Source organism: Anas platyrhynchos, chromosome 22 (assembly GCF_047663525.1).
Source record: "Anas platyrhynchos isolate ZD024472 breed Pekin duck chromosome 22, IASCAAS_PekinDuck_T2T, whole genome shotgun sequence".
Lineage (NCBI taxonomy): Eukaryota > Metazoa > Chordata > Aves > Anseriformes > Anatidae > Anas > Anas platyrhynchos.
In genome coordinates, this window is record NC_092608.1 from 3,522,997 (window position 1) to 3,547,872 (window position 24,876).

The 24,876-nt window shown below is 54.3% G+C and overlaps 1 protein-coding gene across 5 annotated transcripts in view; it reads right to left on the bottom strand.

Annotated features, from left to right (window-relative positions):
- The window catches only part of ACAP3 (ArfGAP with coiled-coil, ankyrin repeat and PH domains 3), a 70,123-nt gene extending 45,542 nt beyond the window's left edge, over positions 1 to 24,581 (bottom strand). For 3 of the 5 annotated variants that reach the window (XM_038166625.2, XM_072027030.1, XM_072027032.1), the window contains exon 1: positions 23,333 to 23,403. In XM_038166625.2, the coding sequence (XP_038022553.1) occupies positions 23,333 to 23,394 (62 nt within the window). In that variant the 5' untranslated portion in view covers positions 23,395 to 23,403. The other 2 variants (XM_072027034.1, XM_072027031.1) reach the window with 2 other exon arrangements.
- Positions 24,582 to 24,876: the final 295 nt, after the last annotated feature.

Sequence of the window (24,876 nt, forward strand, 5' to 3'; positions counted from 1 at the left end):
CCTCCACGTCCTTGCCTTCTTGCAAGCCTTACTGCTGGAGGTTTAAACTGAGGTGAGGTAAAAGCCACGCACTGCTTACGGTGGGCACTCTTTGGGTTTATTTATTTGGGATGTGCTGCAGCCGTCGCGTGGCGAAATGCTGCTGTGGGTGACCCTGCAGCGAGGGCGTCGGTCTGGCTTCCTTTTGCTGGCTTGTTACCTTATGATGCAAAAAAGAAAAAATAAGGAACCTGACAAAGACAGACGGCGGAGCTGGCCCAGCTCTAAAGCCAAGTCATTATCAGCCTCTAAATACATCTCGGAAAGCTTCCATGCTGCTGTGCCCTCTGGTACCCACTGCTTTTCTGCCTTGCTTCAAAAAAAAGCCGAATGCTTTGCATCTCCCAGCAGTGGGAGCAGCCAGCACCATGGCAACAGCTCCACGGTGACTGTGTCCATAGGAACCCTGCAACCGCACGGCTTCCAGCACAAAATGCAAGCTCCGTTTGCACGGCTTTGTGCATTCGCTCCTGGAAATAGCGTGGGGCCGGTTGGGAGATGGGTAAGGGGAGCCAAAGGGTTCTTAGGAATTGAGCAGAGTATGCAGGAAATGTGAGAGAGGCAAGGACCACGGAGCACTGAGGGTGGGTGGTGGCATTAAATGGCAGCGCAAGGTCCCACCTCTGCTGGAGCGGGGGCTGGAGAGGGAGGAGAGTCTAGGGGAGATGCTTCCTCTAGGTGAGATGTTTCTTCAAGGTGAGGTGCTTCCTCTAGGTGAGATCTTTCCTCTTAGGGAGATGATGCTTCTAGGTGAGATGTTTTCTCCAGGTTAGAGGGGTCGACGAGCATGATGCTGCTGGAGCACGTCCCAGAGGGGTCTCTGCAGGGGCTGCAGAGCTGCCCTGGGTGAGCTCGAATGCTCCAGCAGTGCCAGCCCATCCTGAACCAACCCTGCAGACCTAAACGGAGCCTCATGTGCTTCCCTGAACCTTACGGCTCGGCTGGGAGCATCGAGGCACAGAACGGGGCTCAGCGTGCTGAACCCCACCAGGCAAACGAGCACAGTGCCTGCTGCGTGCTGGTCCCAATCCTCAGCTCCTGCAGCCACCCTCGTCAAAACCCCAGGCTCTGATGAGGGGCAGCCCAGGAGGAGCAGCCTGGATAACTGGAAACTCTGCGTGCATCTGAGAGCGGGACCCAATGTGTTATTCTCCAGTTGCTGCCTGGGTTTCAGATGGTGGAAAGGAGCCGATGTGCACAGCTCTGTCTCAGCGCATGGACAGGGCTGTCCTCAGCTGTCCCACCGGTCCCTCTTTCCTTCCAGAGAGGAGCCAACGCAGCTGATGTCCAGTCCCTCAGCCCTCAGAGTCTGTTTTCTTTCCTTCTGCAAGATGAGGACACACTTTTGACCAAACTCTGCTTGGTTGGAAGGAAGATCGATGACTTCAGAAACGCCTAACTTCTAGTTCAGAGCAGCGGCTCCTAAAGGAAGATGTTCATTTTTCTTTCTGCAGATCAATGGCGAAACTGCCTTCAGCAGCAGGATGGAGGCAGCACAGATCCCATCCTTCTCATCCCTGGGGGTTTCTGTTTCTCCTGGTGGTGGTTTGGATCCGGAGAAAGTGACAGTGAGGGAAATGCTCCTCCCTCAGCCCCAGAGCCTGCTGCTACTGCTCTTACCCATCCTTACCAAGCTTCTGAGCAGCCTCATTTCCTTCCTCGGGGTCTTCAGATGCTTGGGCAATGCAGCTTGTTCCCTACCTGCGTTGTGCACCACCCTTCCAGCATCACAGAGAGCTCTTCCTGAAGCTGGAGCCGCGTGTCTGGGGAGATCACAGCACGAGGCAGGGTGTGAGGAGGCTGGGGACTGGGAGCAGGAGCCGGGGAGCCGGCGCTCCTGGGTCGCATCCTTACCTCCGGCAGTGCCTCAGCCCTCTCAGCACAAACAACTCGCTCCCTCCCTCGCTGGCCCCGTTTGGAAGACGGTTCCAAAAAGCTTCCACAAAGCTGCACAAGGAACTTCCCTTAATGACAGCTGCGCCCAAAGACCTTCAGATCAAAGATGCTGCGAGCAGATCGCTGATAACGTTTGCCGGAGATTTATTAACGCACCCCCAGCGACGGCAAGTCAATCGCCCTGCCGAGCAGAAATGCTTGCTACAGTGCAAACGCTGACCTAGATTTTGAGTAATTACGCTGGAAACTGGCACATGTGATGCTTCTACTCTCTGGCTTTTAAGTCAGCAGCACTCAGGAGAATCAAGAGCTGCCTTTATTCAGAGCTCTCCCCTTCCCACGGCCACTCCGTGTTTCGTAGCATCAGCAAGGCGAGGCCACAGATTTCTCTCTCTTATTCCACCCCAAACCGAGGTCTGCTGCTCGAGTGAAAGCAGATTGTTTGCTCCATGCAGAATGAGGTCTGAGACACCTGACAGACCTGCAGTTTCCACTGAAGAACACACACCAGGAGCATCTTACCGGCTTCAGGGAGTCGCAGCGAGCAGCAGGATGTGAGATTCAGCACCTGGATTCACTAACGGGCTGGCTTGTGAGCACCACTTGTCTTTTTACGTCCTTTACGTCCTTGTCTTTGGTCCACAGCTCCTGAGAAACCAGGGTTCTGCTCCCCAAAAGGGAGCCAAGCAGCAAGAGCTGCCCACCGAGCAAGCCACCGAGGCGGGTTAACATCAGGGCCTCCACTGACAGAGGCTTGGAGGCAAAATGCGCCCCAGCTCCGATCTAAAGGTCACGCATACGCAAAGCCCTCGGGCAGGGGCTTGATTTTAGAGCTGCCTCTCACCCCCACCAAACTCAATGGGAGTTCAGGAGTGCTGAGCACACGCCGTGCCCCGCTCGGTGAGCTGGAGCAGCTTGCAGGAGTGAGGAAATGCCTTCGTGGAGCCAGTTGTGCTGGTACAGCCAGCAGGGCGAGCCAGGGCCGGAGATATGCCCAGCAAGGAGTTAACGCGGGGAGGAAACGCTCGGGGCTGCCTTGGTGTCCCCAGCGGGGAGATGAAAGGGCTGGGGAGCCTCCTTCTGACATAGCAGGGATTAATCAAGGTTTTGGTTAGAAAACGAATCTGTCCTACACAAAATAATGCAGCCTTGCACCTGGCTGGTGGCTGTCTGGGCGGCAGGTAGACTCGGGGCTCAACATTTGCTAGAAGTTCACCGAAAAATTGTTTTGGGGAAAAAAAAAAACACCGCTGACAGATGTTAGGTGGATGCTGCTACGCCACACGAGCCTTCTGCCTCGACCCGGGCTGCAGATGCGTGAAAGATTTTGTTTAGTCTATCTCGGTTATTGCCGCGGAGCAAACTTGGTGTTACCCCTCCATATCTGCGCTCCCCCTCGCAGGCACGGCCTGGCCCTGCAGCCTCCTTGTCCCTCGCTGGGCTCAGAAGTGCTTAATAAGAGAGAGAAAAGGAGGGACGGTGGCAAGAGAGCCGCACGGAGCAACTCAAACATTGCATTTCACCAGCAGCGGGTGTCCCCTCGCTGCAGTGGCAGTGACAGACAGCCCCCGAGCCCCAAGCTCGAGCACCACGCACACTTTGGCCCTTGTTCCCACCGAGCTGAGGGCAGAGGAGCACACAGGAGCCATTCTCCCCCCGCTCCCCGCGATGTCCCCAGCCTGCACCGAGGCTGAGCGTTGCCGCCCTGCTCCTCGCCCTGGCCTCGCTTTGCGCCGCCGGGCACGGCACCGGTTGTGCGAAGCCACGTCCCTTCCTGAGCCTCAAATCACCCCAAAATGCCCCGATTTCACAGCAGCACAGCCACGAGGGCACACGCCACGGCCCCATGGCAGACGGGGCTCCAGCCAAACCCACCCTCGTGCCAGGGTCGCCTCGTGCCAGGCTGTGCCCCTGCGCCGTCGCACGGCACCGATTTGCTCGAGGCGCGACAGCGAGTTGCATGGAGAGGCCACGAAGGTCTCAGCCCGCCTTGTAAGAGCACACACACCTCAAAACCACGGCTGGATGACGGCTGCTTTTCCAGAAACGTTGCTACCGAGGCATGAAGACAGAGAAGGAAATAATCGCTCTGCTTATCCAGCGGTTTTGGGCCTCGGGGATATCAGCCCCGAAGCACTAAGGACCGAACCCTCATCGCAGCCTCCATCAGCACAGAAATTGGGGCGACTTTCTGCCATTTCTGCCCTGCAGAGCACAAAGGGCTCCAGGAAATCAAACTGTTGCATGGCACAGAGCTTTTAGGGCCAAGAAACAAAACCTGCCCTTTGTGCTGGGGTAGCTGCTGTTCCTCCTCCTTGCTCACTCCGTGCGTACGTCTTTCCGTGTGCCTGCCTTTGGAACTGCAAGGGCCGAGCGGTTCTGGGAGGACAATGTCTGGAAAGGTTTCCTCCTAGTGCCAGAAGAAACAAATGTCTTACACGAGAGATATTGGCCGGGGGGCGTGGGGTTGCTTTTGGACTGGGTTCTGAATATCTTTTCGCTCCCCTCCTCCCACTCCCTTTTTCTTCTCTGATTCACAAGGAAACCACAAAGCAAACTCAGGACTGAATGAGACTTGTTTTTGTGAATGTTCTGGCTTTCTGTTAGGACATTCGCTTCCACCCCCACTCTCCCAAACCCTCTCATTTCTACCAGCCCAATAAATTCAGCAAGTTTCCACCAGCGTGAACACAACCAGAACCTGGCCTGGGGTTTAAGGACCACTGTAGGAGCCCCGGGAGTCACACCGACACCTGAAGGCAAAAACAAATCCTCTCCTTTGGTCCGATGCTGCTTTACTTGTTTTCACTTAACCTCCACAAATTCCTTCAACACCCTGACCTCGATGTGAGGACAGAGACATGACCACGAGCCCAGAGTCCATCTGTTCACACCCTAATTAATTCCCTAACCGACAAAGACTGTAGGAAGAGCTCTGTCAGTCCCCATTTACAAGGTGTGAGCATTCGGCGTTGCAATAATCAGCAGGAAAGCCTGAAGAAACTTCTGACAAGCTCTGGATATAGCTGATGAGTTACCAAACGCTTCCTTTCCCTGCGAAGCAGGTTCTCCTGCTCGGGGCTGCGTAGGAGTGATCGCACATCAAAGCCCGCCGGCTGCGTTGCTTATGCAATCAGTAGGGCCAAGAGTTACCGCGCTGCACCACCGCCTTCCTGAAGCCTTCCATTAAATGTAGAGTTTTCTGGAGAAAAACATCTTTTCTGAACAAACACCTTAGCATTGCAGAGTGCTGATTTATCAGAGTGAAGCGTTTCATGGGATGGTGTTGGGAGCAGGAGCAGTCCATCGTGGAGGGAAGAGCTGCGCTGACCTTTGCTGCCTCCGCGCCTTTGCAATCCAGCTCTGCTGCCTCTGAAGCTCCACGACGGGATCTGAACCCGGCTGGAAACGCAGTGATGGCTTCCAAATGAACAAAAAAGAAAGCCTTTGGAGTTGTGTATTGTATCACAGGAGGGCTGCCCCGTGAATTGGCTCCGCGCTGCAGACCCACCTGGCGCACAAACGGGGCTGGCGACCGATTCCTGGAACAGGAGCTGGCAAGCACGAGGAGGATTTCACACCCTTCCTCCCATGAATGGGGAAGAAGCATTCAATTAGGAGCCCTGCCTATTCCTTAATCATTTCCTTTGTGTGCGTGGTTATTAATATCTTCACATGCCGAGTCAGGCCACGGGCTATGTTTTTCTGCAGGCATTTTGGCTACTCCTGAATGCTTGCAAAACACACGCGGATGCCACACCCTCTGCAAAGCAGGGGAAGAGAAGGACACTCTGGTTGGCATTCCTTGCAGCAGCACCTGCATTCTCCAGCCATACAGAAACCCCTACATATTTGAGGTTCTACAATGCCAAGAAAAGAGCCCCTCATACCTCCAGTGATTTTTACTAGGTAAGGCAGGTAAAGATCAAGAGAAGGAAACTGAGGCACGGGAGCAGGAACGTAACCCAAGGAAGTCAAAGCAAAAGCACGGTGCCCAAACCAACAGCAGAATGAATCCTCCTGATCCCTCAGCACTCTGCACTGCCTGCCGGATACTTCCAAATCTCTGTAAAAAAATAAAAGGTGATGAACAAAAGCAAGCTGGAAGTAAGATGTCTTGCCACGAAATTTGGGAAGGAAGCCAGATGTTCTCAAGCTGGTACATCATGGTCCCAGCAAGGACCTTGCACACGCAGGGTGGCAAAATGATTCAGGCAACGCTGGGAAGAACCAAATTCCCTGCCTACCTTGCACCTACCACATCTGGATTTGGGCCTGTGAGAAGGAAACAGGTGGAGAAATGATGGGTCTGCGGCCTCTGAGAGCAGGCAGGCTGTGTTCAGAGAGCCTGATCTACGCACAGCTCGTGGGGGAGCCTGCAAAGATCCCCTTGGAAGTGTTCCCCGCACTGCCTCGAAAGGCCCAATGGGTCTGACAGATGAGGGCACGTCATGGTGAGATTGTGGGGTCCTGGATGAGCTGTCCCGGCCAGAGGCAGGCCCAGGAGCCAAGGTTCACGTGGGGAGGAGTGCCTGGCTTTCATTTGAGGCTGAGTCAAGGCCAAGCCACAGCCCTGGATTCTCAATCCCTGAGATCACGCAGGGCTGAGCTGCAAAACAACCGACAGAAACCTCGTCGAACCCGGTGACTGTGACACACCAACCGACCCAAACGCCGCTCCGTTCGCCCTTCCATCCGACCCCGAACCAAAGGGGCTCTAATTCAGCACTTCGTGCCCCAAACCATCTCACCTCACCACCTAATGCTCCACCGGGGCTTTGGCCTCCACCTCAGACACCGGGACGAGCCAAGGGCGCTACGAAAACACCACGTGTTCCTGGAGGATGTGCAGCAATAACAGGCGCTATCCTGATTTCTGTGTCCTTTATCTTTGCATTTCGGAGGCTCCCTTTGTGCGGTGAGTGCTTTGTTTGCAGCAGAAGGGCAGGTTGCTGCTGCTCGCTGGCCAAGCCTTCGCTGTGGCCTTTGCTCTATTTCACAGCGGGTTTCTGCACATTCAGACCACCTAAAATAAAAATCCTCTGCATGGAGAAAGGGATGGCTGCTCATCGTGTTTGATGGCACAGACCCGGGTCTGTGCTCTTGCACAGACCACGAAAACCTCCACGAAACCCAAGACCTGCTGCTGCTGATCTCCGTTTCCCTTTCTGCTCACGAGTGACAGGGCAGAACGCCGCTCCTGCCTCGCATTCCTCCGAGCCCACAGGAAGCCGTAAATCAGAAGAAAAGCATAACATCCAGGGAGGACTCGCAAAAGGCCAGACACTAGGATGGGCCGAGGGGCTGGGGAAAGGGAGCAGGGAACCTGTCAAAGCAGCCCCAAAGTGAGCACTACCCCACGTCTCCACCTCGGCTGCTCTAAGGCATGGGATCGAGGGGAAATTGAGGGTCAGGGCACCTGAATTTCGTCCTCTCCTTCAAGGAATACATCCATTCATCTGTATTTATATCCTCCTTTGCTTTCCAACCCCTCCGTTGCCTCTCCTGTAATTGCAGAATAAGAAATAAAAACCTTTTACCAGGAGAGGGCTAAACCCTCCCAAGTGTCACCCTGAAGGGGAGCCGTGGGCTGGGACAAAAGGCTGAGAAGAGCTGGGGTTTGGGGCAGTGAGCGGGTAGCACTGGGTCTGGGAGGCACAACTTGCTTTAGCTGTCGGTGTTTGCAGTCTGGGGTGCTCCAGAAAAACCGTGCAAAGCCACTGCGACCTTCAGGGACACAAGCACGATGCCTGTTGGCCTCCAAGAAGCCCAGCTCTGCTGGGAGCAGGACCACAGCGCTGCTGCCTGCCCCTCAGGGCAAGCAGAGACTTCTCCTGGCAGTGAAACAAGAAAAAAACAAAACAAAAACCACCCCTGTTAAGCACAGCGAAACAATGCAGCCTCGGTGTCCTTCGCTGGCTTGTTGTGGGACTTTGGATGACACAGGAAACTGTGGTTGGCTCAGTTTAGCTTTGCAAAGAGCCTGCTACAGCTCTGCATCCTCGCTGAGCGACCTGGTGGGCAGCCAGGTCACGGGAAGCAAATTGCCTGGGACGTGTCCCCAGCTCCGCGATGGGACCTGCTCCGTTCTCCTCTGACTCTGGCCCAGGTAGATCTATTTACAGCAGGTGGGATGCTAATTCCACGCTCCGGTCTGATCCATTTGTGCAGTGCTGGCTGCTACCTGTTCCTGTAGCCACTTCAGTGCAGCCTGCAGCTGTTTTGCTCTCGGATCACCAGCTCCTGCCACACGCTAGCTGTGTTTTTCCTCTTGCTTCCCTCTTTGGTGAACCCGAGGGGTTTATTTCCTGCAGCCCTGCACATCTCCCTCTAGAAATTGCTGGCTCAGGCTGAGGTTTAAGCTGTGCCTTGAACAAGTGAGAGAAAACCTGGGTAAAAACAGATTATGCAAGCTACTCATATTTAAGTCACTTTAAACGAACTGAATTGCTTTTATTACCTTATCCGAGGCTCGCGTTATGTTTTGTAAATAGCAATTTGTTCGCTGTCACTCGTGTGAACTGAGGAGCGTGGAGGGGATTTTGTTCAGCATTCAAACAAATCTGTCTTCGGGATAAACTGTACCAATTGCTTAATGGAGAAAATGGCAAGAGAAGGGCTGTTTTTAGCGGGTTGAGTCTCCTATTTTTGTTCCGGGATAATGGAATAAGCTGTATTTCTAATCTTGAGTAAAATCTCTCTGCAGATGGCTCGAAGCATGATGCAGATGTGGAAGGCCAGGGCAATGCCCTTTGATCCCGGGAGCAGGAGAGAGTTTTCTGACTTAAAAAAACAGAGGTAGGGCAGCAGAAGCTGTGCTGCTGTAAGTGAAACTGAAATGCTTACAAGATGCAGGCTCCTCGTCCCTCTCCTCCTTGCTTCACTCTCACTTGGTTTACCCAAAGGCTCCACTGAAAAAATTCTTTGCCTTTTTGGGCTCGACGTCTGCTCCAACCCTTGAACTTGTCATCAAATCTACCAGCTCCAGCTCCTTTCTGCTGGAGAGCTGCAAGAAGCCGACTCAGCTCCGAGCTCCTTGCTGCACGGTGGGGTTTGTTGTACCCTCTGCTAAGAGCCAGCTCCTGCAGCCAGCACGTGCCACCAGCCCGCGGAGAAGAGCAGCCCGAGGTGGTCTCAGCCCAGCTTTCGAATGCTACAAGAACCTCTGAGAGATAAACAATTAAAATATGCATTAAGACGTGAAGAACAGCTTGCTCACATTTGGTTTTCACTGGGATGAGAGCACAAAGCACTGCCTGGCAGGGGGGATGTCGGGGCAGGCAGTTCCCATCGGAGTCAGATGGGGAGCACGGACAACAACAGCTCACTGTAAGCATTTTTCGGTCCTACACTTGAGAACCATGCAGTCACAGCATCCCAAATTCCCGATTTCGCCTGCTGGCGAACATAAATATTACTTGCAAATAAACACAGCGGAGAGCCAGAGCTGAGCCCTCACTTAAAGCTTTTCCCGTTAGTCTAAACTTTTTTTTTTTTGTGCAGCCTTCCCTGCAGTTTTCTCGCTACAAACCTCCTGCAAAGAAAAAAAAAAAGATGTAGTGAAGATGGTGATGTACAGTTAAATGTGCTCGGTCACGACCCTTTACGCTTTGCTATGTTCAGGGCAACTGCAGCAGAGCATGGCTTCATTCTCGTGTGGGGAATGGGATGGCTTTAACGGGACAAAGCCGTCAGTCCTCAGTTAGTTCTGCCACCCCGTGAGTCGCTGGCATTAGACACAGGTGGAAAAACAATCGGATATTCGCTGATGACGTTCCTTTTGATCTGGGGACGATTTCATTTCTGACTCATCTGGTATTCCCTGAAAATCTTGGCGTTGATATGAAGAGTGCTGTGTCATCTCAGGCGAGCGTGATGCTTCTCTTCTTTGGAGCTCGGGGGGGAATTTGTCATGAACATTTTGAGCTTGGTTCGCTCCCCGACCGTGGAAGGTTTGCCCTGCCTGGTAAGCGGGGAAACCAAAGGGGAATTTGTACCTTAATTACTTCCCAGCTTGGGCATTTGGTGGTGGCTGGGGATGTGTTTGATGCTCTTGAGTGCACTGAACCCACCGGTATGTTCTGTTGCTTGCCTTTGACATGCCAACATGCAAGAAAAAAGGATGAAGGCGTCGCTTTCCTGCACTTCTGCTGCCAACCCTCTGTCGTTGAAGCCCTTCTTCGGTTTACATTTATGTAAGATGTTTTCCTGGTATTCCGTGGTTTATTTTGGTGTCTTTTCAAGGAGGCTAGATGTGGATACCCAGTCCCTTCAAGCAGTTTCCAGTACGTCTCCTCATGGGTTCAGTGCCACTTAGCTGAGCTCTAGCTTTGGCAATCATGCTCAGCATGTTTTGTACATGTTTTGCACGACCAGCAGAGCATCCCGTTCTTCATCTGAACCATGCGAAATGTCAGTTTATGGCTGTTATCCTTCTGCAGAGCGGCTGGAGGTGTATGTTTAGACAGAGTTTTGAAGCCAGATGAATAAGACTTCATATTTTGGTTGCACAGTGCTCCGCAAACTCGAAATTAGTGCATTAATGTTTAGCAAAAACTGGCACTGTCTGTCTTCGAGAGCCAGACAATGACAGATATGGCCTTAATGCACTCTGCCACATATAGACAAGGACAGGCTTCTTCCAGCACTGCTTCTCCTTTACGTTCAAAGGACCAAAATGCCTCTTAGTATTTAGGAAGGTACCTGAGTTTATTGAGTACTTCTCCATTCATTGAATAACTGCTTCCTGGCTGCTGGTCTGAGCTCCTGGAGAACCGAGGCACTAAGCAATGTGATCTATCGGACCTGCTCTGAGAAGGGCATCAGATTAGATGACCTCCAGAGGTCTCTTCCAACCTAAATTACTCTGGGATTTAATGGCTTAAAGACGAAATCTCCCCTTAGCTCCTTTAATGCACTCCTTATGTAATGTATCTCATGATAATAGGTTTCCCCCTCAGCTTCCTTCCCTTTTGTAACCCGCAGCCAAGTGTTGGAGGAGACGGCAGCACCTTGAGCATCTGGCTCTATCGCTCCAGCATCTGGCTTTTCCCTGTCCAGCCCTGCCTGATGTGCAGATGACAACTCACACATGAAGCAGAGAGGAAGCACGGTGCAGGCGGCAGCTTTCTGCTCACCACTCGTCCTTCCCCCCTGGGGGGGAAATGCTGGCTGCCGTTGCAGCAGCCCGTTTCCTACTGCTGCCCACAGCGCTTGGGCAGCTTCTGAAATGCTGAAACCAAAGGGAAGCGGCCCTGTGATGGCCCAGCACCTCCTTCCGATCCCGCTAGCAGCCCGCAGATGTCTGCTCAACCTCTGGTAAAACCCCCGGGGAACAGCTACTTCTCCGGGGCTCCACAGGCTGACAGTAAATCAAAATAAATAAATAAAAGCCACCACCCTACAGGCACAGGGGGTTTTCAGCTAACCTGGTTTGTTATCGGACACCTCCGTCCTGAGCCTGGTCGGTCACAAAGGAAGCTGTGTGGGTGCAGAGACAGGTAAGCACCTTCCCCTCATCCCCTCTTATTAAAACAAGCACAAAAATTCCTTCCAGCTCGGACCTGGCACTTTCTGTCGCACAACTTGCCAACTCCGAGAGGCATCGAAACCACCTTGAGCTCATGCTACAAAATTCTGCTCCTTTTCAGAGCGCTGAGCACTCCCTGGCCAGTTCCCAGCCAGCAGGACAGGCGCTCATCCCAAGGATGGCAGAGGCCATGGAAGAGGCAGCCAAGCAGAGCCCCAGGTCATTTTTAATGCCCACTCTCTCTGCAGCATCCTCCCTCCTTCTTAATTAGTCACCGAGGAGCTCTCACCAGGCATGAATGCAAGGAGAAATACCCCAGCCATGGAAGAATCCAAAGGTGGAAGCTGCTCTGTGGCAGTTACCTGAGGCTCTCTGTTTTGCAGCTTTGTTCTTCGTGCTGATGAGAGCTCAGCACCATTTCTGCTGACAGCCAGTAATGCTTCTGGCTGCCAGACGGGAGGATCTCTCCCTTTCTGTTCCGAATATCTGCTTTGCAGAAGCTGTCAGCTGCAAAACTGGTGAATGTTCTTCTTCTTCAGCATGCAGTAGATCGTAGCACCCCGTCCCTAATGCACTTTAGGAAAAGCAGAGGAAGAGAGACAACTCTTTGCACTGCCATCGGCACGGACAGCTGCCCTCCTGCAGGCCAGCGCTCTCCAGGCCCCTGTGAGCAGCACACGGTGCACTTCAGTTCCTGGAACATCACCCAGAAAAAGCGTGCAGGCTTCTCCTCAACACCCATTTGTGGCTCCTGCTTTGTGCTGAGCTGGCCAGCTGTTTGTCAAGAGCAGGGAACAAGAGAGGTAACTCGCCTTACTGGAGCCTCTGGAGCTAGTTCTTCCATCTGGCAAGCTCCATGAGCATGACCCGAGTGAGATGCATGCCCAGGACCAGGCATGGTGATGACCAAGCGTCGGCCACCCTCAAGAAATCGTCAGATCGGGCATTTGCACTTCCCCATGAGGGCTGGTTTCTGTCCTCACGCTTCGATTCAGCTCGCTGAGTGACTTCAGAGCAGCAGCCCCTTGTAATGCTCACCAGGAAACATTTCCGAGCGCATGGGTTACGCTTTTGCAGTGCCAACACGGGAATTGCAGCACGACTGCGTACGGCATCCCGCCCTCCCCCAGCACTGCCCGCTCCTTGTTCCTTTTCTCTCCCCCTCCCCAGGGCCTTGGCTCTCCACGGAGCTCCCCAACCCCTCCACTCCCTTTGTCCCTGCCTGAAAGGCTTTTCCTGTGCTGCTGCCTGCCAAAGGCACCAGAGGTCTCGCCCTGGCTGGCAGCAGAATTGCTGGGGGCGCCGAGGGAGGGTCCTCACCCCTTGATTCGTCCTGGAGAGCTGGGTGCTGCTGGCACTCTCCAAATGTTTCCCGATGGCAGGACTTTTATCAGCTGCAGATTGCTTATCAGCTCCCCGCGGGCAATCCCACGTCCATCGGGTTTCAGCTAACAACTCGTCCTTGCAGGGAGGATCTCATCATCCTGCTGCGTACCCGATGCCGTCTTGGGCCATGCCCCGGAGATAAGGGAGGAAATTCCCCAGCCCACACAAAAAGAAACAAGCGTTGGGGGTGGAGGGAACCACCGGGCAGGAAATGGGGACCCATGCTGCTTGGAGCAAAAAATTAATAGGTTCTCTGTGCTGGATCATGTGGTCCAGGCAAGGGAGAACAAAGTTGGCATTGTAGAGTCCAGGGCTCAGCAGCAGAAAAAGGATCGAGGCACAAAGTCAAGGGTCAGAACAACAGCGGGCAGCCCTGCAGGGCTCCCAGATACCCGTCCTCCATCCTTTCCCTCCGTGGGGACTGGAAATCCAGCTAGAAACCTCAAACCCCTCTTGGTTTCACCCTGCATGTCCTGTCTCATCCCATCAGCACTGCAGGTCAGGCAGAAATGTGGAGCACCAGAAGCACGGGGAGAGGCCAGACACCTTTTCAAAGGGCACTTCCCCAAATCCCATCTCCCCCGGGTGGGACAGAAACTGCTCTTTTACTGTCACCTTCCCAGGCTGCCCTATTAAAGCGGGAATAATCGCGGTGAACACCAGCAAAGATTAAAGACGAGCCCAGAGGCTCCGGCAGCTTGGGTTGAGAGGAGCCTTTCCCAGCCACCACCTGACACGATTTATCGGCTTGGAGCCTGCCCCTGTCTCGGTGCCGTCGACTTTGCTGCTGTCCCGTGGCTTCTTTGTGCGTTATCTCTGCATGTGGGTGAGTCAGTGGGGCAGCAAGAGCCAGCGTCAGTAGTCCCAGCTCCTCAGCTCCGCCTGGCCGGACTGCTTTCATGGTTTCATGACTCCCCAGGAGCACTCCAGGCAGGTGTCGCTCTCCAAACCCAGCTTGTTGCCTTCTTCTTTCCAGTGTCGGGCTCCGAAATGAGGGCAGCCTGCAGCCCCTGCAAGGAGGGGAGCCGGGAAGGGTGTGGGAAGGGGAAGGGGAAAGGGAAAGGGAAGGGGAAGGGGCCTTCTGCTGTGTCAGCGCAGTCCCCGCGGCCGTTTCCTCCATCCTGGGGCGAGGTCGCGGGGTGGGGACAAATCCACATTTCCTGCCAAAATCTGGGTTTAGCGGGGAAGACAAAAGGGTGGCGTTCTGCAAAGAAACCAAGCTGTGGGAACCGCATTGTCTCGGGGTGCTGGAAGGGAGAGGGAACGGCCACGACCTGCAAGGAGCTGCGGGAAGCCCACCTGAGCCCAGCAGCGCCACGGCGATGCTCCGCGGGCATTCCCCTCACGTGCGTGGGCATAAAGGGACCTCAAAGCAAGCCCCGAGGGCATCCACTCACATAATTCCCTTTGTCCTAGGAGCACCGACAGCCCCCCTTCAGCTGCTCCCCGTGCCCGTGGAGCCATGCTTTGGGGAGCTATAAATATCTGTCAGATCTGCATGCGGAGGGAACTGTATTTTCGGCCCGCCGCTCGGCGATTCAGCAGACAGAACCATATGTCTGTCTCCTCTGCGTGGCGTTAAATAAAGGCTGGCACAGCTGCTCGGATGCTGACAAAGGACTGCAAGCTGTAGATTTGGCTCTGCGTGGCTCTGAGCGCACGTCCGTGGCGGCCATTCAGCTCCATTTCCCCCCCATAAAACATCCTCCTAGCAAGGCACCCAGCCCCTGGACACGCTGTGCGTGCACTCACACCCGTGTTCACTCGTGTTGTTCCTCCTAACGAAGAGCAAGAAGCTCATTAAGCCTTGCTGCCGGGTGATGAAGCAGAGCGGGCACGCAGAGGAGGGGTTATCTCCCTCCCCGATATTGGATAATCTGTTTAGCCTGCGCCACTTCGTGCTTATTTAGGGGATGAATGAGCGCTGCGCTGCGGGGCGGGCCACCCGTGAGCTCTGACATCAGGCCACGAATTTGCTGCTTCGCCTCCGCGCCATCCCCCCCCTCGCTCATTTTCCCCCAAAAATTAAGCATTGGCTAACTGCGTCGGAGCACGAGGTCGGAGCTGGGGCAATTTCGTGTTTTCCTCGTTTGGGAGCCGTGGCTCAGAGGAGCGCTCGGCTCCTGCAGTAACACGTGCAGATTACTCACGGCTTCTTCGACCTGCACTGGTGTTGGCTCACCTGGTTTGTCGGGGCAGATGCCTGCATGCCCGGGCTCTGCTCACCCGCACGGGACCAGCAGCAGAGCCAGTTTCCCCACCACTTAGCTGCCATTGCAAAACAGATCGGGGATGATCAGCCCTGGCACAAACAGCCCTGAAAAGTGCCTTTTCTGAGCCCTCTGGTTGAGCACGGGTTCCCGCAGACCCTTCCCTCTTTCTGATGCCGGAGTAGAGGCAGGAACACCTTTCCCTCTCTGCCAGCAGCCCGCACAAGGGGCAGAACATTACACACGACGCTTTTCCCATGGCCAGCCACGATGGGAGCTGTGCCTGGACGCGGTGAGGCTGCAGGAAATCAGCCTCCACCCTCCCGGGCCACAGGAATAATTATTATTCAGCATCCCAGCCCTGCTCCCAGCCCTCTGGGGTCCTCCAGGGAGCTTACACTGCAGCTGCTGTGTACACAATTCACCTCCAGGCAGATACACCGCCTCCCGGGGCTGTGGGTAAGCTGTGGCCTCCATCCCCTTGGCCTGGGACCGAGCCCCGGTTGCCCAGAGCTCCGACACCCAGGGAGTGCTGCAGCTCAAACTCCTGGCCTTGCTTCCAAGATCTGAACAGAGCAGGCTCAGCAGTGCCTCAAAGAAGAGGAAGAAGCAATTAGAGAGCTACTGGCAGGTAAAAACCCCAACCTTCTGTGCTGGCCAGGATGCCTGTTTCCCCCTCACCCTCCAAGCCTGCAGTTGCAGGTCAAAGAGCTCGTGCTTCCTCTTCCTTCCCGCACAGGGGAAGTTTGCACGGCGTGGAGTCAGCACCGAGCTGATTCTGCCTTCTTTTTTTCCTGCTTTTTCTCCACCCCGTTTTGAAACAAGCCTTGCAGCAGACAGGAACCCCAATCATTCCGGGAGGAGCTAGCAACCTGTGCGTGCACCAAGCACTTGGGAGCCAAGAATCTCTACAAACGTCTGAAATCAGCACACAGCCCTGAGAGCTGCAAGCAAGCAGCAACTCGGCTTCAGGGATATACGACCTGTCCCCAAAATTCAACCACACGTGGACTGCAGGGCTGTTTCTAGGGCTCTTTTCTTCATCCCAGCTACCCGGACTCCCCAAGCCAGCAGCAGTCTGCTTTTTTAAGCAAAGCCAGTGCTGGGAAGCCAGAAAACCTCATGGTTGCATTGGCTTTCCTGCTGCAACAAATTAATGCTGTGGCTGAAATTTCAGTGTTATGAAAGCAGGGTTTAAAGAGACCGCCGCCTGCTCAGAAGAGCTTGGGATTGCAAAGCTCTTGGGCTTGCTTTGCTTTCCTCCCTCCCTGTCCCTGTTCTTCCAGTGCCCCTGGAGAACAGGGCAGTGTAGGAGGCTTCGTGTCGTGATGTGGTTGGGAATTTCGGGCACCTCGAGGTGCAGCAATTAACGCTATCTTGTCCTACAAAGGCTCCAGGAAGATGCAAGCTGGTGGGGAAACTGACTGTGGCAGCAGCCCCACGGATCTGCAGGAGGGTCGGCAGGCTGTGCACCACATACCCCAGCACCTCAGCTTCCTTCTCAGCTTCCCCAGCTTCAGCGGTGTGCGAGGCAAAGGACGCGGAGCTATCCCTTGGCGCCGCAGCTCGCCGGCTGTGCACTCACACTCGTTCCAGCAGGAGCCACGCGGCCGTCCTTCGAGGGCCAGGACTGGAAGCCGGAGGCGCTGCGTGGTGCCAAGGCGACCTGCAAAGCTCAGCTCCTAACACGTGTGGCACTCTGCGAGGACGAAGGGATGGCTCTCCCACGGATCGGCCCAAGCGCACGGATTAGCTGGCATCAGCAGCTCTCCGCCACGTTACCTCTGGGGCTAATTACCCCCTTGCACCACAGGCTGATTGCTCTTTTGTTTTGACCCCCTTTAGCAAGCTCTGCCAACCAACTTGCAGCCCTCTCACATTCCTTATTACAGCCAGAGAGCTAGCAGCTGGGGAAACTCTGACCTCGGCTTTCTCGGTGGCTTTTGGCCATCCCAGGAGGCAAAGCCACTCTCAGCATGTGCGAGACAGAGCTCACACCCGGCCAAACTTCCGTGGGATCGCTCAGAGCTTGCTCCTCACACTTATCTCACGACAAGCAGAAGGAGGGCTGGGGAGAGAGAAAAATGTCAGAGGAGTGATTGCAGAGGTGATTTGCATTCCCCTGCAAAGCCACGCGCATCCCAGGCAGCAGAAGGACACGGAGAGGAACAGCTACCAAAAAGGAAAGCAACTTCCAGCTCCCACGCTGATCTGTCAGACAACCAGAAACATTTGGGTTTGCAAACGTCCTCTCTAGGCACAGTCACACAGCAAAGCACGCTCCACGGGGGTCATTAAGCTAATAAAGACAATTTGCCAAATTATGGAATACCAAAATTCCCCTCGTCTGTGTGCTACACCATGAAATTTGTGAGCCCTATCTCCCAAGAGCAGGCTCAGATACCACATTTCGGACTCTAATGCTATCCACTGCAAGCTCCCAGCTTCTATCTTCTGCCAATTTTATCCTGGCAACCACACAAAAAAAAAAAAGTCCCTCGCTGATTTGGGGCGTTGGGATGAAGCCATGGGGTTCCAGCTTCAGACCCTCGGCCCTTTGGGATACGCTGCTCGTGCCGTTCACAAGTCAAAGCTGCTCAGGAAACTGCTTGCCAAAAATCTGGCACGAAATACTACTTAGGACGCCAACCCAGATCTCAACTGAGTTCTCACCCCGGCAATTCTCCGCTCCCTGGGGATTCTCCCTGGCGATGACTGAATAAATGAATAACCACCTTCAGATCTGCCCGCACTAACGCCGGCTGGACTGCAGCTTTTCCTCAGCACTTCAGGATTCCCAAGGCAGCTGTGATGTCAGGGAGCCTCAAATCAAGGGAATTTTGCTCCCATATGCTACCACGAAGTCTCACTGCAAGTGGAAAGCAGCAGGCTGAGGCACAGATACTCGGGGGCTGGCCAGACACACGGACGGGTGAAACGGGGAGCACATCTCACGGCTGCGAGAGGAAGCAACTCGACGCTGCCACCTCTGCTGTGACTCTTCCCTGCGCGTAGTTCAGGCCCTGTGACTTCAGAAAAGCAATGGCAAAGAGTGAGAAACGGAGTAAACAGATAAAGGCAGGAATGATGATGGATACAGATTGATAGTATCTGCTCTCTCGTGCATGTAAGGCAGCGCTGATGGTAATTGTACTCATTAGGCTCCGATTCAAAGAGAAGCTCTCTGTGGGCGTTATCTTCTTGCAACTGCAGTCGGTAGCAGGGCTCTTGCTTACATAAGGAGCCTTGTGTAACAAAAAACAATTCCAAATCAATGCCTGTGCTCTTTTTGCTCACCTGGGTTTAGTTAAGCAGAGGAAGTCTTTCTGTGACCACTCTGGGTGTGATTTCAATTTGCTTTTAGGTGACTTCAACCAGTAAGTCTGGCTGCCATCAAACTGCATGGCAGGGGTGTGCAGAGGCAATTAACACCAGCCGAAAATCACACAAGCTCTGAAGATCTTTCTGCAGAGGCCTTCACTACCACATGCTCACACAGCACGGACGCCTTCAAACTGGTTACGCCAGCTCTAAGCTCCTCTAACTCAATCTGTTATCAGAGCCAGCAAGAACACTTTGAATAAGTGCTCTTAATTCTTCCCATTCTGTTTGAAACACCCTGGTGGGAGTTAGGAAGCCTTTTCTCAATGCACTTGCTTTTCTTTCACTTTCTTTTCCTCTGGCACCTTTCAAGGAGCTGGAATTCCTTGCCTGAATTTCCCTCTGCCTACCGAGAGCCAGGAGATCGTGCAGGCAGTGCCCTCAGCCAGGGCATGGACCTGTTCTGGTGAAGCTTCTGCCTCACTGCCAGGTTTTCTGTCCCTCCCAAGAGGCGCAGAGGTCCCTCGGTGGCCTGGCTGGAGGCACACGGGGTGCTGCTGCTGCTGGCTGTCCCCTCGGGTCGTGGCAGCCACAGGAGGTCCTCGAGAAGACGCCAGCGGCTGAGAGCACACGGAGCCCGCTGGATCCCCTGCCCTTGCAGCAATTAATAGGGTTGGTTAATAGCAACGGCACCGGCGGCGCTCGGTGAGGACATAACCGCTTATTTCCCTCCCCCGTGGGAATTACCACAGAGACATTTGGGGTTTCCTACCCGCAGAGTGCTGCAGCCAGGCCTGACCCCTGCGATTTGTTCCTCCCCTACCCTCGTCCTCCCGAGTGTTCCTCGCACCCGGGTCCGGTGTCGATGTCCCCAGCTGTCCCCGAGCACCACGAGCATCTTTTCAGAGCCAGGAGGGGACAAAGCTGGGGGTACAGCTCAGGACCTTGCCCAAGGCCATCCGTTTCACAAAATGTGCTCATGGTAGCACAGCAAATCCACTCAGCACGGGGCTGGGCAGCAATGGGGTCATCGCTGCATCACCCCGAGGGCTGAAGCCAGGCAGAAACGGGTTCCTAGATTTCCCAGGCTACTGCTGCTAACCAGAGGGCTCCGGGGAGATGAAAGCCACGGCACGGCCGGGTTGCATTCAGATGTGCTGGAACTGGTCTTACAAGGTACTTACATTTGTTTACTGGAACAGCATCTACGTGTCTCTACAAGATGCCCAAGAGACGTCAGGTTCCCTGCCAGCCTGCAGACCTGCACGCAGCTAAGGGGTGGAAAAGGAAAGTTCCCTTCGCAGCAACTGGGCCCTGCGAAGTAGGAGGCTGGGATGGATCGCTGCATGGCGACTGCTGCCTTGGGTGTTTTGATGTGCGACTGGATCCGATTGCTAACGTAGACTTAGTTTGGTCGCCTTATTATGGGATGCCTGATACAGAGTGTGTTTATTCTGTGTAATCGTTTGGTGTTTCTTTCTTTCCCCTCTGTACAACGACCCGGTCATCCCCAAGGCTCAGCGCTGAGGGGAACGAGGCTCTTGCAAACCACGACACAAACTCTCCCGGCTGAGGACTGCGATGGGAAACCCGTTTCAGTTCTTGCCTCATCCCCAGAGCCTTCCCCTTGCAAGGGTCAGGTCACTTTACCTACTGCTGTCTCAGTCTCTGCTGAGGAGGTGGGCAATGTGCTACCTTTTCTCACCTCATTTCTATCTACATTTTTATATGGTGCTCATTTTGCATGGTATTTTAGTTTCTGATAGTTGTAAGCTTTTAGGGATGCATTACTAAGCATCTCTGCCCCGCGCTGGGAAGAGAGCCTGTCCCTGACACATCATCAAATAATTGTAACAGAACTAATTAAAGACTTGGGAGGAAGAAAAGTACAGCAGGAGACTAAACCCTGTACCCCTTGAGAAAGTCTGAAGAGCTGTATTTTGGTTTTGGTTTTGCTACAGGCCTGCAAATGTCAGTACTTTGTCACTGTTTCAAGTGGTAGTGGTTACAAATTCCCCTGCTATACACCCTGCAGCCCTCCTGAACCCTCCAGGCTTCCTTCTGCAGCCTAATCTCTTGTTCTCCCTGTAGCAGGCAGACTGTGTCTAGCCATTGGGGAAATAGTTCATAATTCCGGGCTTAAATAACTGCCTTTTGATAAAGGTCCAGCGCAGCGCTCTGAGGGCTGGTTTGTTTTTACGGATGGAGCAGACAGAGCAGAATGATGCTGCCTGCATACTAAGAAACTTGGCCCCAAGCCCACGCGCGCGCACCAAAGGCAAAATAAATAAATAAACATCTCAATCAATCCTGACGTCAGCGGGAAAAGGGTCACTGCCATGTGGAACCAGACATCTGGACAGTGAAGTCACCGCGCTGGAAGGATGCCACCGAGCAGTTCACATGCTCGGCAGCACAATGGGGTAAGATGACAGTTAAAAAAAAAAAAGGAATAAATTCTGATTGATGCTGAGCGAGCACGGGTTTAAAGACAGAGCTTCATACCTCCTGCAAACCTGTCTGTGCATCTCACTTCTTCCCCAGAAAAAGCTCCCAGGACAGCCAAATAAGACCAGCCCGTCACCTCCCACGGCACTGGCCTTTACACCTTCACAAACAGCTCTGGAGCAAGCAAGAGCAGGCTCTCAGCACTCAATTAAAATTAAAACGTGGGGAGGACCCTTCCCCTAGCCCTGCAGATCCCATAGCAGGGGGAAAATTCGCCCCACAGGCGGCACTTGCCCAGGTATTTGCGTTACCTGCAGCTGCACACAGCCACACGCAGGGCGATTGCTGGGAGTCGCCCCGGCACCAGGCCACCGCAGCCTTTTGTATGGAGCTCGCATTCCAGGAAATTATTTTTAAACGGGAGGAAAATGCAAAACCTTCCGCTTAATAAACAAAAGCGTTCGGAGAGGCTGCAACGAGACGCGGTCTGCGGAGAAGGGGAGCTCCCTTGGTACCTCTTACCCCTGCCCCACGTCCAAGCAACTTGCTTCTGCCGGCTATTGTCTCTTCCCTTCTGTCCCCAGCCAAGCAGGGGATGGGAAGCAGCAGATCTCCAGCTGTGGAAGCTGCCAGCTCCCCTCCCTAGCAGCAGCACACCCTGCCCCATCCCGACACCTCGCCAGGATGCTCCTGGCATCCGCACCCAGGCCGTGGAGGCTCCTCTCCAGCCGGGGGCATCGGTGTGAGCAGCCGATGTGAAGGCAGCGCTGCCAGGCTGGGGTCTTTGTGTTGGCAGAGCCCGGATCCCTCCTTCCAGCCCGCTACAAACCCCCCACCCTCCGAGAGCTGCGGCTGGGAGCGCTCGGAAAATGTCCGCGGCTCCCCGGGCTCTCCTTGGGTGCTCGCTGGGTGCTCCTTGGGTGCTCCCTGGGTGCTCCCAGGGGGGAGATGCCTCCAGCCGAGCTCCCCAGCGCTGTCCCCCGGCAGGAACCCGCTCCTCGGAGCGGCCCCGGCGGCGGCTCCGCATCCCCGGCGCGCCGAGCGCTGGGGTCCCCCCCCCTCTCCTTAATTTCATTTTTAGGGCGACGCCGCCTTCTCCCCCTCCACCAAACCCAAATCCTCGGGCTTACCGGAACCGGGGCGAGTCCTTGATGCACTCCTCGAACTCCACCGTCATCCTGGCTGCTCGGAGCTCAGCGGAGGAAGCGCATCGCCCGGCGGCGGCGCAGCAAGGCGCGGCTCAGCGCCCGCCCCCCCGCCGCCACCGGGAAGGGCCGGCCGGGGGGCTCCCGGGCAGCTCTTCCAAAAGCCGGTTCTGGCTTTTTTTGCAAAGCTCCCGGGGGTTTGCTCAACCCCAGGGGGGTTTGGCTACCTCACAGGGGTTTGGCTACCGCCGGGGGGTTGCGCAGCTTGCGGGGGTTGCCCGCTTCTAGGGGGGTTGCGCAGCGCCCGGCTGCCAAACGCTTGGTTTCCCCCCGCTAAAGCCTTCCCAAAATCCCAACCCCAAAAGGGTTGGAGCCCTTCGCCAAGTCCGGCAGGCTCAGGGCTTGCCCATGTCCCTGGGCACCCCCTCGGGCCACCCTCTGGGTGAAAAATCTGTGCCTGCCACCCAGCCCGAGCCTCCCCTGCGGCGGCAGCACGCCCGCTCCCTCGGGTCCTACCGCTGGCCACCGAGTCGTGCTAATTCAGTGCTTAAACATCATTTCTGCCCAGAATGATCTTGATTTTTTACAAAAGCATTCTGCTGAATCTCAAGAAATCCCCTATTTAAAAGATCAGCTACCAAAGGGAATGTTCGCTCAGCTAAAGACTATACAAGCTATAAGTCTTCCTGTTTTTTTCAAGGTTTCCTTATTTTTTCCCCAGCTTGGGACTCCAAACAGATGCTGGAGATCTCCAAAGGACCAAATAGGCAGAAAACTACTAAAAAACTAAACAGCCAGCCAGAGGTGCAGCCCCCCAGCCGCACATAGGGTTTGTCACCACGTTGTGGGTGCTGCAGAAACAGATCGACCTGCACAGGATGCATGCAGCAATCCCGTACCAGGAGTGTCAAAAGGATTGGCACCGATCCTGTTACAGCTTAATCTAGTTTTTAATTTTCTGCACACCGTGGATTTGCTGCTGCCATCAGCCATGCAGGAAATCTGCAGCAACTCCGCCGAAGCCAATGTAATCACGCAACATCTGGGCTTGTGGGTCCATGGGAACAGATCACATTTGCTGCAGGACATGGCAATGTAATGTGGCATGGATAAATGAGACTAATTACAATGAGCTTAGTTTGGATCCTCCACCCATCGAGCACCGCACAGAGAACAGCAGAAACTGCACCAGTCACTGCAAGTCTTGTAGGAATTTAAGGCTGGGAAGTCCCCAGAGTGCAAATCCCCGTGTTTTATGAAAACACCTTCTGCGTAATATGGACCTGAACTAAAACCAGAAGTGAAATGAACACTAGGGCCAGGCGCATCTGTCACAAAATGTCACATCGAGGCCTTACCTCAGCCACGGGCAGCGCCAGGATGAAACGAGATGAAGGAAGATGCTCAGTGCCATTTCCATACAGACTGCAGCTAAGACTCACCTCTAGGCCAGGCTCTCGTTCCTGTCTGAGCTCCCAGACCTGCTTGATTTGCCAGCCCCAGTCCGGAGTATTGGTGTGCGAATAAACGTCTGACATTGTTTAACACAAACCGGAGGGCTCTGAGGAGCACAGAAGGCATCTGCTCGGCCGATCAGCTCGGTCCAGCATGGGCAAGGTGACCTCTTGTGGCCTCTGTTTTACCTTGTTCCATGAACGTCCACTCAGTTCATTTTTTCTTTTCTTTGGCTCTTCCAGCACAGACGAAGGCATATGGACGTTTCTGCCCCTGTGTGCACACACAGGCTCCGGGATTGGGAATTTCCATCCTCTTCAAAGCTGAGATTCATCAGTTTCGTTACAATGGAGCCTGGATGCCATTGTGAGAACTGAAAGCGCGCTGGATTTTTCCATTCAAAACAGATCGCGGATTTGTGCGAGGTGCCAGGGATTTTTCTGTCGCGCTGTTTTGCTCTTTCTTTATACTGCTAGGGTATTTACTGTGCATGCAGATGTCGCACCTCAGTATTTTATAAAGACGAATAAAGATTTTAAAATACACAACACAGTCACGAAGAACATCTGCAGCCCCTGTTTATCACTGTCTTCCTTTATTTTTGTCACTGTAGCTGTAATTTACCCGCAGCAATGGTAGCCTGAACACATCTTTTCATAGGCAGGCTGAAAAAGACGAACGCAGGCCTGCCTTTAAATGTCTGCATGTTTTTTATGGGGATTTTGACACAGATATTGGCAGATTCGGGAATGGCTTCACACAGGGTGGGTTCAGAACATCAGAGCCTTGGAGTCAACAATCCCACCCCAAAAATAACGCAGGGAAGGAGAGCATTGAGGACCAGTCGCCAGGCCTCACCTTGTACACTTCTTGCCCCATAAACCTTTCATTTTTCTGTGGGGGCTATTCCGTTTCTGTCACTTTTTTGATGTGCTTTGCTGACTCCTGGGGTGACCAAACCCCCCTGAACTATGCTCGGGAATAGCCCCAAGGGCTCAGCTTCCATCATCAGCAGACAAAAAGGAGACAAATAAATAAATAAAGTTCTCTCAGAAGGTTTCTAAAAAAGAAGCAAATAAATAAAAGAAGCTCTCTCAGACGGCTTCTGACAGCAAATGCTGAGGCAAACGAAGCCACTTAAGAAACGGCAGTCGCTCTGTCCAAGCTGGAGAGCAGCTGAGCAGCCAAGGCGGAGGATTTCCGAGAGTTTATTCCCTCACCACCACCTCCTGGGCCCTCGGGGAGCCGCTCAGGGACTGAATTTCTCTGAATTTCCCCCTCGCTGCAGGGGGACGCGGGGCTGCAGCGCCCTGTGATGGCGGCCGCCTCCCGCCACAGCCTCGCTGAGGCGGCGCCGGGCGGCGGCGGCGGAGCATTGCCGAGCCCCGGCCGCTTTCCCCCGGCCCCTCGGCCGCTTTCGAGCAGCTCCGAGGCCTCAGCAAGGCCC